The 14,714-nt window shown below is 42.7% G+C and overlaps 1 protein-coding gene across 6 annotated transcripts in view; it reads right to left on the bottom strand.

The window, feature by feature from the left end:
* GPHN (gephyrin) overlaps window positions 1-14,714 on the bottom strand; it is a 907,672-nt gene that overhangs the window by 112,619 nt on the left and 780,339 nt on the right. For all 6 annotated transcript variants that reach the window (XM_030213888.1, XM_030213889.1, XM_030213891.1 and 3 more), the window contains one exon: window positions 10,355-10,492. In XM_030213888.1, coding sequence (XP_030069748.1) covers window positions 10,355-10,492 — 138 coding nt within the window. The remainder of the gene's footprint in view (window positions 1-10,354; window positions 10,493-14,714) is intronic.

Here is a 14,714-nt window from a genome sequence, read left to right as displayed (position 1 = left end):
TGGACTGGGGGAGGGGAACAGAGGGGAAAAAGATGCTGGATGGAAAAGAGGGGGAGAGAGACACTGGACACAAGAGGGAGAAATACTGGACTGTGAAGGGGTGGTGGGAATTGAGAGGGTGAGATACTGGCCCCAGAGTAGGAGAAGCAGGAGAAAAGTGTACAGAGACAGAGAAGAGATGCTGGGCATGGAGGGAACACATAGGGACAGGGGCAAATTGCTGATCACAGGTAGAGGGACAAGGGGGAAATGCAGAACAGGTCAAGGTAGGCACACAGGGGGAAATACTGAACATAGAAGAGGACAGGGACACTAAGAGGATAGATTCTGAACATAAAGGAAGAGATAGGGACAGGGACACAAAGGGGAGATACTGGATAGGACTGATAAGGACAAAGAAGGAAGATGAATGGTTGACATGGAGAGAGAGGAAATGTCAAATGGACAGAAGACCCTGCAAAGACAGGAAAAAAACAGAGAAAAGCAGGAAAGAGACCCTGGAACTAAAGCGAACAAAAAATATGAAATGCTCTGACAACAAAGGTAGAAAAAAGTATTTTATTTAGAATTTATTAATTGGAATATGTTAGCTTTTGGAAACGTAGACAAAACAAGAAAAAAAAAAAGTCCTCACAAAGCAGTCAATATAAAAAAAAGCCAGGGAGGAGTTAGGGTAATCCAAGGATGAGTCCCAAAAACTTCTAGTTGAATAAAAATGCTTTATTAATGCATGCAAGTCCATAAAGTCACAATCATGTGGTCATAAAGTGCAAACATCCAATGATTGCAGAACTGGGTCTCAAATGGAGATGAAAAACTTGATATGGCTGTTTTTCAGCAAAAATGTCAGCATCAAGATTCATATAATTCAATTGAAAATCTCAATGTCACACGTTCATGAACTTCAACAGAGTAACTGAAGGTAATTGTGCTGTTTGGTCACTGTCCCTGTGCCAGTGAGCACACAATGTGTGAGTGATGATGATGCTGGGCCCTGCCTCCGCCATGTTGAGTCTTTGCTCTCCTATTGAGACCACTGTTTTGCAATCATTGTATGTCTGCACTTTGAAATGTACTTCTAGTTGAAAAAATGTTCTTTATTAATGTCCACAACAAGTTTTTTGCACTCATCCTTGGATTACTCCGACTCTAAGTCATCCTCACTGTTTTGCTATATTAGCGTTTGGAAATGTGCATTCTGATCTTTTGGATTTCAGTTTCTATATCTTTAGTATTGCTGTATGCAGAGTGTGATTTCCATGAGGTTTCCAGTTCAGTGTTTTTGCCTTCATATCTCTATTACTGATCTGTGGTCCCTTGTTTCATATTGTTGAGGGTTTGTCTGTTTTGTGTATTTGACCAAAGTCATAGGAGCCAGCTCTATGGGTGCTTGAGCACCTCCAATACTGAGCAAACTCTTTGATTGTGTCTGGGAAGGGGTAATTTCCATTGGGCATAGCATCCTAATCATTTTGAAAAGTTGCTCCTATGACCGATGTGTGGTATTCTGCTAGCATGTATCTACATAGAGATCTTGTTGTACTCCTGGTGTATTAGGGCCCACCCAGTGTAATATTTACAGTGCAGCCTTTTCATGCATAAGGTTGTTGCTCTTTGAGTCCTCGAAGTTAGTGCTGTTATGCTACAGTAAGGTTCCGAGTGTGTGTTTGCACAAGTTTGTGCATAGTGTTGTGCAGTGGAGGGATTGTGTGTTGGCCTTACTGAGGTGACATCAGTACTTTAATTTAATGTTAGTTTGTCATAACATCAGACATGGTTTTAGAATATTTTGCAGGATCTGATGTTGAATTGATCCATAGATGTGTATGTGGTTTAGTGTTGGTAAGTGCTTGAAATAATTGAGTTTAAAATATATGTCATTTATGATATATAAATCCATTTTTACATGCAATTGAAGGCATTACTTGTCAATAACCAGCAGCCCTTCCCTTAGGGCTCAGACTCTTCTCCACCATGACAAATTGTATACACTGAACGTACTACAAGAAAACCCTTACTCGCTAGCCTTCAATCTCATTAATTAGGGTGGTACTTCTCAGTGTTTTGGATGGACCACTCTTAGCATCTCTGAACGCTGGTCCAGTATCTTCCTTCCCTCCCCTTATACTTCCTCTTTTTTCTGTGTGTTGTCAGACAATTATGGATGTAGGGTCTGCCCCTGGCCCCATCCCTACCCCTTTAGCCTCCCCAAACAGCTGGGCCACCGACCGCCTATGAGCTACTGCACTATGTCAGTGGTTCCCAAACCTTTTTGGTTCACGGCACCCTTAGTGTCTGAGCAATTTTTCGCGGCACCCAACCCCTCCCCGGCCACACAGATCTTCACACCCCCCCTCCCCAGCCACAGCATCTATGTATTATCAGACTTAGAACAGCATTTCTCTAAAGTTTACCTCTTCCAAATGGTGCAATGTGCCCAGCCTCCACTCTCTACCTCAGAGATTTTCAACCTCTAAGAACAAAACAAAAAATGCCTTCCCACCCCACCCTCTTTCTCCCCAACCCTCCCGCTGTTCCCTTCTCACACTACTCGGTGAGAATGTCATGTTTCAAAATGTACTTTCCTTTCTACCTCTCCCCTCATATCCCAAAATCTAAAATGAGTGGATCCCCATTAAGCAGAACCAATTCTATGTCATAATTCAACAAATACCTCACACACTCCAGGCTTTACCCATCACCACTCTCAATCTCACCAATCACACTTCAAATTTAATTTTCAGCTCATAGTTATTGTTTCCTCATAGTACCTGTCCCCCTATCAACATCCACACAAAACAGCTGCACCACTGACAAATCCCACTCACACAGACATTGTAACTGGAGAAAATGAAGCTTTTAGGGAGCTTCTGTACTCACTGTCTGTGCAGTCCATTAAATCAAACACAACAGTCAAGCCTTTGAATCCAAGCACAAGAACCAGAATAAGTGAAAAAGGCACACCGCCTCATGAATCACCCTAAAGGCTAAGCGCTGCCTTCAGCCTGCCCTGGAAGCCTTCTTTGTATAGCCACTTCCTCTTCCCCCGCCGGCGGGATGCTGTACAAAGAAGGCTTCGGGGGCAGGACAAAGGCAGTGCTTACATCATTGTCGGCAGCATGCTGTGAGCGACCAGGCAGGCAGGCAAGGCAGGGGTGGAGAGAGGAAGATGAACGATACCTCACCAATTGTTACAGCGCTCGGCATGTTAACTTCCATCTGCCCTGCGGCATCTCTGTGAGTTTGAAGGGCGCACAGTTTGGGAAACGCTGCACTATGCTGTTGCACCTCGCTGGTCTTTTTGTGATGTGTGAAACTGGGCATTTTACTCAAAACAGCAGATGCTTAAACCACCCTCCCTTAAATTAATCACATAGTACAGGATGAGCCAATCACAAACCAGGTACTTGCTGCACAATACTAGTAAATGGAAATTTAACAGTGGAAACCTGTTGAGATTCAATGGGATCAGTCAAGAACTAACGTAATGCCTATCAATATATAACACCATCAAATCACCATCCCATTGAAAAATGAATAATGCAAAACACTTCTGTTTGGAATAACATCCGTCAGTTATTCACCAGCTGTTTATCTTGCAGGAGTCTGCCCTGTCCTTATGCAGAGACCACCTACCAGGTGATTTCAGAGTATGGCGGAAAGACCTCCTTGGAAAGATCTGGCTAACTGGGAAATACAAGTCTAGCTTCAATTTTCCTCTGAACCACTGTGATATGTTCATGTCCTGTCTGGGACTTACAACTGTAGGCAAGTACAGTAACAAAACAGTGGAATTATTTCCTAGCCTTTTAAGTCACAAGTGAATCACAGTTCATATTCAAAAGCAGTAATATTCCAAGAATACTTTCATGTACAGGCCGATCTTCTGTTAAATGCATCTGAACTGCTCTTCACCTCCGAGGCCATTTCCTAAAACTGTAACCAGCACTGAGCTGTGGGTTTTACTGGCTTCTTTCAAGACTGTTTGCTTCCCAGCAATAGTAGCTCCATCTAAACCAGTGATGGCGAACCTCTCAGAGACCGAGTGCCCAAACAGCAACCCAAAATCTAATTATTTATTGCAAAGTGCCGGTACTCATTATGGGCGGGGTCACCACATGTGAACCTCCCCACATATATCCAGAAATGTTTAATAATGCCTTCTGTTATATTACTATCATGTATTCCATTACCATGCAACCCAAAATCCTTCTGTAATACCAAATGTCTATTCTCTTCTTATTTCCACTATCCATGATGTATTGTAAGCCACATTGAGCCTGCAAAGAGGTGGGAAAATGTGGGCTACAAATGCAATAAATAAATAAATAAATATGACTCCACCCCTATGATAGCCACACCCCTTATACCAGCCATGGCGCATATAAACAGACATCATTGAAAATATTATACTAGTATAGGAGAAAAAAATAACATGATTTTCTTTCATTATAAATCATTTCTGTAAGCTGTTACAGCTCCAGTATACCCAGTGCAAAATAAGACAGCAGATGTAAATTCTCAAATTGGACATATTCCAAACACTAAAATGAAAATAAAATGATTTTTTCTACCTTTGTTGTCTGGTGATTTTGTTTTTTTCTATCCATATTGGTCCTAGTCGCTGATTCTGCTGCTCTCTATCTGTTCTCTTAACTCCGTTTCCAGGACTTCCTTTCCATTTATTTCTTTACTTTCCTCCTTTCTTCTTCATTTCTTGCCCTCCATCCATGTCCAGTAACCCTCCTCTCCCCTCCAGCCACAAATGTCCAGCCACCCTCCTCTCCCCTCCAGTCACCCATGTCCAGCCACCCTCCTCTCCCCCCTACCCTCCCCTCCAGCCACCCTCCTCTCCCCCCTGCCCTCCCGCCGTCCCTCCCAGCACCAGGCAGGCCTCCCTCCCAGCACCAGGCATCCCTCCCTCCCAGCAAGCACCAGGCCTGCCTCCCACCGAGCATCAGGCCTGCCTCCCACCTAGCACCCAGCATCAGGCCTTCCTCCCACCCAGGACCAGCCCTCCCTCCCACCGAGCATCAGGCCTGCCTCCCACCCAGCACCCAACATCAGGCCTCCCTCCCTCCCATCCAGCACCAGGCCTCCCTCCCTCGCACCAAGCCTGCCTCCCACCGAGCATCAGGCCTGCCTCCCACCTAGCACCCAGCAGCACCCAGCATCAGGCCTCCCTCCCATCCAGCACCCGGCCTCCCTCCAACCAAACAAGCATCAGGCCGCCCGCCCGTCCTCCCTCCCTCCCAGCACCAGGGCCCCCCTCCTCTGAAATTTAAAAGGCGTACCTCAGGGTTAAGGCGGCGTCGGCAGGAGGGCGGGACCAGAGCTTGAGAGACAGAAGGGAAGGCCAAAGGCGCGCTGAGCAAAGAACATGCTTTTCGCTGCCATTGCCAACGACGCCTTAACCCCGAGGTATGCCTTTTAAATTTCGGAGGAGGGGGGGCTCTGGTGCTGGGAGGGAGGGAGGACGGGCAGGCGGCCTGGTGTGTGCTTGCTTGCTTGGAAGAGGGAGGGAGGGCGGGCAGCCTGGTGCTTGGTGGGAGGGATGGAGGCTGGCCTGGTGCTCGGTGGGAGGGAGAGTGGGCGGACCAGCGGCGGCGCGCGTGCCATAGGTTCGCCATCACTGATCTAAACCACAGACCTGCCTAACCATCCCTAGCTGCTCTAGTTGCACAATTGTCCTAGCACAATAGTCACATCCCAAGTTGGAATGACATACAAATCACCGGAAGCCAATGACCCAACCATACCCTGGTCACTACCAATCCTCTCCAACAAAAAGACTGATGACATTCACCAACTCAGGTTTCTTATTCTGAAGGAATAAGGACCCAAGAAACCTGCTCAGATCCCAGTCCCTTTTGCCCCTAAGCAAACTTAGGAGGCAGGGGGAAGCGGAGCTACATGCAGTGTAAATGGGCTTTACCTTCAGCCCCAAGATCACAGAATTGTCTCTGCCTGTATTGGTTATTCAATGCTCATAAGTACAGAAGATTCACCATTTTGGCCTGTCCCTGACCACTACCTCCCAACCCCCAGAACAAGAACAGCCAGATCCATAGCCATGTGGGTAGTTACAAAAGTCTTCAACTACATCTACACCAGTACCAACACCTCAGATGACTGAAAGAGGAAGATAGGCCAGGGTGGAAACCAAGAACACAGTTGCTATCTGCAAGTTCAGCAGAATGGGCAATGCATAAAATCACACATATCCCTGTTCACACATATGGTTTGTTCAAGGACCTGATCCAAATCTCCAGGCCTCATATGATAAGAAGCAGCCACCATAATCATACTGTCAATTCCACAGAAAATAGGAGTAGGGGACTCGGCTGAGTGGGCAGGGTAGGGAAACACCAATGACTATATCTCAGGTCACCAATGAGCAACTGCAGGAATAATGAAAAGAAAAGACCCGTAGCAGCACTGACAGATACAGCTCAGAAGATGCTCTGCCATTCCAAGTTGGGAGGAGGTGCTCCAGTTTCATCAGCCTCTCCCTAACAGCCTGAAATAGTGTGGGGTTATGTTCTTCCAAAACATTCTCTGGGAGCAGCGCAGTCTAGTGGTTACATTGCCAAATCAAGTAAAACAAAATACAGCCATGGCCTCTACCACAAGGTCTCAACAAGCTAGCAGTTACAGAGACAGAACTTGCTAGGAGGATATGGTATAATGGCAGCATGTTAAAATTAATGATGCCATGTAAATACAAATGAGATTGGCTTTGTGCATATTCCAAATACTGGAATACTATGCAGGTACACAAACAAGGGGGACCACTGGCAGAGCATAGCTACTGTCATGTGCAGGGCTGATGGAAAGGTTAGGCAAAACAGGCCGCTGCTTAGGACATTAGTCCAGGGGAAGAGGGGAGAACAGCCCATCATGCTGCTACTCTCATGCTAGCAGTGGCGGTAAGCTCCTGCAGCAGCTCAGAGGGCCACATCACTAAGGGAGACCCCCGGGAAGCTGCTTTAACTGTCAATGGTGCTGATCATGCAACTGCTCATTTATTGCTAAAAATCTTTTGTATTGAAGAACCTTTTATATGCTTCAGATTTTTAGCAATAAATGAGCAGTTGCATGATCAGCTATTCTGTAAGTTGGCATCTAATTACGACAGCGTATATCTGCAAATGGGGTGTACACGTGAGTGGAGTATGGGTGGACCATGAGCGTCAGCACACAGCATGCACAACTTATACAATACTATCAGTTGCATGTGTTCAGTGGCACACTTGGGTGTGCCCACTTACACCGGCCAGTGACCTGAAAAACGTGAAAATGCCTGACTTTTGGCGCACCAAAGCAGGTCTGTGCTAGTATTCTATCAAGACTTAGGCACACCTAAGTGCTTTATAGAACTCATGTGAAGAGCGCTACCTTGTGACACCTTCATTTTGGTGACAAATTATAGAATTGCCCCCTATGGCATTATTTTATAAGGCATTACAATTGAATGCACTCTGCATTCTAAAGCTAACTATGAAATTTGATTGTTTGCACTAGTGGAAGTAATTCAGATAGAAACTAGTTTAATTACAGAAAGAAACATCATGCCTTCAGAAAAAAAAAAGGCTTGGAAAGGTTCTTATAGTTATCTGAAGGTGAACCCTCCTCCCCACTGATGAGTTGAAAGTGAGGTTTCTAATTATAGCAGACTCATTATCTTCAGATTTTTCTTATGTTTTTGCAGAAGCAAACCAATTAAAAACAGGATGAAATGCATTTTCTGGCAATCTGCCATAGGCTGTTTAGGGTGAACAAACATCTAGTAAGTAGCTGGAAACCATTTCATTAAAATGAAATAAGGGTAAAATAAATGCTACAGCTGTGACTATAGGAATTTCATTCCTTTAGCAAATTAGCAACTACTTACTTACTTTTCTACATTATATCATTCACATTTGACATTTTAGATTTGTTTTGTATATTTAAAATATGTTTACAAAGTTAGATAGTGTGTAGAAGTAATAAATTAGAAAACATGTCATTACCAGAAATTGAATACCTCTTAATTCAATCAAATTAATTCTACCAATTTTAGTGTGCTCAATAATATGCCACTTTATTAGCGACAAAGAAAGAGTAGTGTGCTTGTGATGAAACATACTGGAAATCGTGCTATGATACATGAAAACCTAATAATGCATTGGCTAAATAGCATGAGAATGATAATTACAGAAGGCTTGCTAAATAAAATGAGCAAGCTAAATTTAGTATGCTGTTTTCTTTTCATAGTAACATAGTAGATGTTGGCAGATAAAGACCTGTACAGTCCATCCAGTCTGCCCAACAAGATAAACTCATTACATATGGTATGTATACCTGTTCTTGATTTATCCTTCAGATAAAGAACAGTTTATTGGTTTTTGGGACCCAACTTCTTACTCATATGTTCTTTTAAATGACAGATTCAACATCACTCTTCTTCATATTACCACGACTAACTTCACTTTTTTAGGGGACCTCAGTAGTGTTTACTGCCAAAAACATGTTAATATGGCAGTATCAATGACGCTAACTTCGTCATCGGTGCACCCGATTAGTATAATTTACATAAACTTTTCATTTCTTTTCTTTCTTATATCTAATAATATATCTAATAATAATTTGTTTTTCGATATTGCCACTGAATAGGTACTTGATTTATCCTTGCCATGTTTAGGGCATAGACCGTAGAAGTCTGCCTGGCACTGGCCTTATTCTAAAATTTCTGAAGTTGTTTTCAAAGCACCTGAAAAGCTCCACTCTGGCCCATTCAAATATAATTCAGCCTCCATCAGGGCACAGACTGTAGAAGTTAGCCCAGCACTGGCTTTCCTACCTCATCTCCCCGAAGCTTCTTTGGATCCAATCCTTCTAAACAGGATTCCTTTGTGTTTTTCTCATGCATTTTTGAATTCCGCTACCATTTTTATCTCCATCTCCACCACCTCCCGCGGAGGGGCATTCCAGGTACCTACTATCCTCTCAGTGAAAAAAATACTTCCTGGCATTATTCCTGAATTAGCCCCCTTTCAACTTCAATTCATGCCCTCTAGTTCTACCACCTTCCAGCCTCTGGAAAAGATTTGCTTGCGAATTAATACCTTTCAAATATTTGAACATCTGTACTATATCACCCGTTTCTCCTTTCTTCTACGGTATATATATTTAGGTCAGCAAATCTCTCCACATACGTCTTGCTACGTAAACCCCCTATCATTTTTGTCACTTTTCTCTCAACCGTTTCAAGTCTTTTTACTTCCTTAGCGAGATAAGGTTTCCAAAACTGAACACAATACTCCAAGTGGAGCCTCTCCAATGACTTGTACAGGAGCATCAACACTTCCTTTTTTCTGCTGGTTATAACCTTCTCTATGCAGCCTAGCATCCTTCTGGCCACGGCCACCACCTTGTTGCACTGTTTTGTTCCCTATGTCCCAGGGAGGATGCTTAGGATCATCCCATCAGGATCTCTTGCTGCTGCCCAGCAGAGTGTGGCTTCATTGTACTAGTGGCCTGTTTTGTTCCAACAGAACTTTGTTTAGAGAAGGACTAGTTGGTCTTTTGGAAAAGAGTTAAGGAGTGGCTGTTTGTCCAGGTGATGGGAGAGGAAGGGGAATGAGGATTTGTGACGGGTTAGAGAGTGACTGTGGGTGGGTTTGTATAGCGCTGTGTGTACTGGGCTTGCTGGATTGTATCTTGCTTTGAACTTTTTGGTACAATTTGTAAAATGGCTGTTCATGCTGGACATCTACACACACAGACGTTCATCTAACATATTTTCAAAAGGGAAATCTTGACGTACTTCTTCTTCAATAATACACGTGAGATGGATGTCCATTTGGGATGTTCTGACGTGGAAGTCCCTATTCTGACTTGGACATTCTTCTGAAAATGTCCCTCCTCGTGGTCAGTTTTAAATGCAATCCGACTATCCCCTATGCACAGGGATATAATTTAGCTACCTAGCATTAATTTTTCAATTCTATCTAAGTTTTCCTGTCAACTCAACCACCCTTAGAGAATGTCAAGAATTTGGGGAGGGTGCTATAAATTTTCAAAGTAAAGTAGCTGATCTGTATGTTTTAGGTGGTGAGATTGTTTTGAAAATTTACCCCATGCTTTTATTACACTGTACTGACACAATCACTGAAAGCTTGGAGACAGACTAAAGAGAGGACTGACTAATGGCTTGGAAAATGACTGATGGCTCAATGTAAAACAAAAACCTTTAAAATCTGTGCCTTGTTCACAGTTTACAAAATTCCTCTGCAAATGTGGACTTGTAAGCAGCTGCTGTTTAACAGAAAAAAAAGCAAATGAAAAGATGAACACATACTGCCACTCATACCTCGATAGTTTATTATTTCTGTTCCAAGCACTGGAGTCATTTCCAGAACTGTGATAAAAGCTTTATCCATCGATGTTAATGGGAAGGGAGACATTCGGTGTCGTCTTGCTACCTTGGTGATATCAACGGCACTGTGACCTGGAAGAGTGGACAAGGGGAAACAAATAACTGTTAGCTTGTTATTCATTGAGCATTTTATATTTTTTAAAGCCTTTATTACAATGCTGATCACATCTCAGTATAGTTTAACTTTATTCTATTATACATTGAAAGATCATTCAATGATAGTGCGGGCAGGGTGCAACATACTCATATGTATATATTTGTGAACTAATGTAAGGGTCCATCAAAATAAAGAAAATGATACTTTTATGGGGGTAATTTTAGAAGTTTTTGTGGGCAAGCATTATTTTTCCTGTGCAAAAGGGCTTTTATAAAATTTCCTCAGGGTTAAGTGCACGTAAAGTAGATACAGAGAATGTTCAAACCAACTTTTACATGACCTAGGCAAGTTCAGGAGAAGATTTTGGGTGAAGTCACAAAGTACATATGTATTATAAAATAGCCTTCCTACTTAGGTGACTTTTTATAACATTACCCTCCACGTGAGTAAATTCATTCCCTATATGTGCTGAGGGAGCATATGCACTTTCCCCAGCAGAAAAAATTATAGGCACTGTTACATAGCAGCATTTTTTGCTGGGTAAGTTTAGAAGACTGTTGTACATATGTAAACATGCTTTCATCTTGCGTACTCTGCCTTCAACCTCTTTATGGACTATGTGTAATACAAATTCCAAAATTAAACAAAATTAAACTGTATAGAAAAAAACCCCCCCCCCCCCCCCCCCCACGATATTCAGCCGGCAGTAAGTAGCACAATTAGCTGCTGCCGGCGACACTGACCCAAGATATTCAATGATGGGCAGTATCCAGCATTGAATATCTGGTTTCAGTTTTGGCTGTGGCAAATTAACAGGCTAAGCAAACATTCAGCGCAAGCCAGTTAAGTTAATAGTGGTTAAAGACAGGCCACTTAAATAGCAGGCCTATCTTAACCACTCAGCTTAGTCAGATTAGTGATGAACCGGCTAAGTTGTGTGACACAGCCAGTTAGTGGATAGCCACTAAGCATTAATATTTAACAGAATAATCAGCTATATCGTGCTGAATATTAGTGTTTAGCTGGCTAGGGGCCGTTCCTGGCTGGTTAAACAGTGCTGAATATTGGGCCCTTTGTGAACAAATGAGGTTATTTAGGGCAATTTTGGGTGTGGTATCAACAGTACACCCTGAGAAAACAAAATCAATTTGTGAAAATTCAGTGTAATTATGATTTCTGGACTATGACCATGATCGACAAACACATTGTACATTGATGAGAGCTAAAGTTATCTGGATAACTTTAGGCCTGCTATTTTGGCAGTCTGACTTAATTACTTATCACATTTGATTACTTGACTCACCAAAATGTTCCAAAGAAAGATACAATCCAGCAAACCCCAGTACACACAGTGCTGTATAAATCCCACCCACTGTCACTCTCCGACCCATCACCGTCCTCAATCCCCTTCCTCCCCCATCACCTGGACAAACAGCCACCCCTTAACTCTTTCCCAAAAGACTAACTAGTTCTTCTCTAAATGAAGTTCTATTGGAATGAAACAACAGGTCAATAGTATAGTGAAGCCACATTCTGCTGGGCAGCTGCAAGAGAACTTGATGGGATGATCCTAAGCAACCTCCCTGGGACATAGGGAACCAATTTTTCCTTCAAATAGTTTGGAGCTCCCGTTAGGATCCTTAATTATACAAGCTTTAATTGAACCCTATAAAAAGAAAAGAAGCCAGTGCAACTCCCTTAGGAAAGACATCATAGGGTGAAGCCTTTTCTTTCTCTTAACTATCCTTATTACCAGCTGCTTCTTTGTTAACCCGCAGTACAAGCTATTACAATTATCAATTTTCAAAATCACAACAGCATGAACAAGCATAATCAAATCCTCTGCTGAAAGCTGATTTTCTAGGGAAGCCCTTTTATCTATTAAAACCTTAAAAATTTGGACTGAGGGCTTAATAAGGAACTGAAGGCATCATTCAGTTCCCACCCCAGATCTACTAATGCCTCTGACTTGTCTGGATTCGATCTTAGGTGATGCTCTTCCAAACATTCTGCAACTGTGGACAAATAACAACCCAAACTGTCAAGAAGCTGGCCAATTCTGACTCTTCAACATAAACTAAGAAATACTTTGTCAATAAATATGCTTACACAAAAATCAAATGACAGCAAAGTGTAAGGCAATAAATATTACAGTGGACATTATTAACCACCAGATTTAAATCGGCAATCTGACTGAAACCAAATAGTGCTGCCCTAATAGAATATTGTCAGATGAGTCTTGTGCATAAAAACAGAACCACGAGTTTTCAAGGACGATAAAGAGTTTGTTGATCGGTGGAATATGATTTTGAACAAGCGTTCTTTAGATTGTGTGCTGTTTTTTTATTGAAAGGTGGTATTGGAACAAGAAAGACATTCTAGATAAAGAGTTGAAGAAATTGAAGGAGAAGCTCAGTTCAGACATTTCTGATAAAAATTATAGTGATTATAAAGACTCATTGGGAAAATATAGAGAAAATATTAGGAAACTGAAAACAAAAAAATTTGTTAGGGATGAGAGAGACTATCCTGCTTATAATCAAATGAGAAAAACGCCCAAGTTCCGACCTAAATCGGGAGATGGACGTTTATCTCACAAAAATGAATAACGAGGTATAATCGAAAGCCGAACTTGGACGTTTTCAACTGCACTCCATCGTGGAAGCGTACAAAGTTGACGGGGGCGTGGTGAAGGCGGGACTGGGGCATGGTTATCACCCGAACAGAGATGGGCGCCTTTCGCCAATAATGGAAAAAAAGTATGCATTTGTAGCTAGAATTTAGGGCACTTTTACTGGACCCTGTTTTTTCACGAATAAGGCCCCCAAAAGTGCCCTAAATGACCAGATTACCACCAGAGGGAATCGGGGATGACCTCCCCTGACTCCCCCAGTGGTCACTAACCCCCTCCCACCACAAAAAAATGATGTTTCACAACTTTTTATTTTCACCCTCAAATGTCATACCCACCTCCCTGGCAGCAGTATGCAGCTCCCTGGAGCAGTTGTTAGGGGGTGCAGTGGACTTCAGGCAGGTGGACCCAGGCCCACCCCCCCCCCCCCACCTGTTACAATTGTGCTGCTTAATGCTTAGTCGTCCAACCCCCCCAACCCACTGTAACCACATGTAGGTGCCCCCCTTCACCCCTTAGGGCTATAGTAATGGTGTAGACTTGTGGGCAGTGGGTTTTGAGGGGGATTTGGGGGGCTCAACACACAAGGGAAGGGTGCTATGCACATGGGAGCTCTTTTACCTTTTTTTTTGTTTTTGTAAAAGTGCCCCCTAGGGTGCCCGGTTGGTGTCCTGGCATGTGAGGGGGACCAGTGCACTACGAATCCTGGCCCCTCCCACGAACAAATGCCTTGGATTTATTCGTTTTTTGAGCTAGGTGCTTTCATTTTCCATTATCGCCCAGCTCACAAATTGTCGAATAAAACATGGACGTCTATTTTTTTCGAAAATACGGTTCGGTCCGCCCCTTCACGGACCCGTTCTCGGAGATAAACGCCCATGGAGATAGACGTTTTTGTTCGATTATGCCCCTCTATGTAGAAGATAACGTGCATCCTTGGGTAGTTAAAAGCATGGACCTCTCTTTGATGGACAATTCTCCCGAGTTAAGAATTTCACTTGTAGAGACTTATCTTCATCTAGTGGTTCCTTAGTGACAGTGACCATAGTGGAGGTTTTTAGGAACACAAGTTCTGGAAATCAGAAGCCAAGACAATTCATTTGTTCCCAGAATAAGAGAAATCAGTGGTGATCAACTTGTCCTCTAGAGACCTCATTGATAATGACAGATAATTCTTGCCTCAGAGTTTATCCTTTGTACTGGCTAAAAGTTTTGATGATTTTCAATTCAATTTGGATTTTGAAAGGTTTATTAGAAATTTGAATATTAAAACACTTTTTGTGACCTAAGTCCACCTGGGTTTCCCCTAGACCGTTAGATTCGACCATCAATATTTTTAAACAACTTGTGTTGAATGACATCAGAGTACGGAACGAGACGTCGTCCAATCAATTTATTGACAATTTAAGCAAGGTAGAAAGATTGTCCTTTTGAAGACAAAGATATTGCTATCAAGAAAGCTGATAAGGGAGGGGCTATGCTGTTATTGCACAGGGACAATTATGTTAAGATCACCAAAGTTGGTAAAATGAGTGTTTTTTTAAATAATAAAGAGGCCCGTTTAC

This window comes from Microcaecilia unicolor, chromosome 9 (assembly GCF_901765095.1).
Source record: "Microcaecilia unicolor chromosome 9, aMicUni1.1, whole genome shotgun sequence".
In the NCBI taxonomy this organism is placed as follows: Eukaryota; Metazoa; Chordata; class Amphibia; order Gymnophiona; family Siphonopidae; genus Microcaecilia; species Microcaecilia unicolor.
The sequence above is the reverse complement of the archived record's forward strand: the minus strand, read 5'-3'. Positions and strand labels throughout refer to the sequence as shown.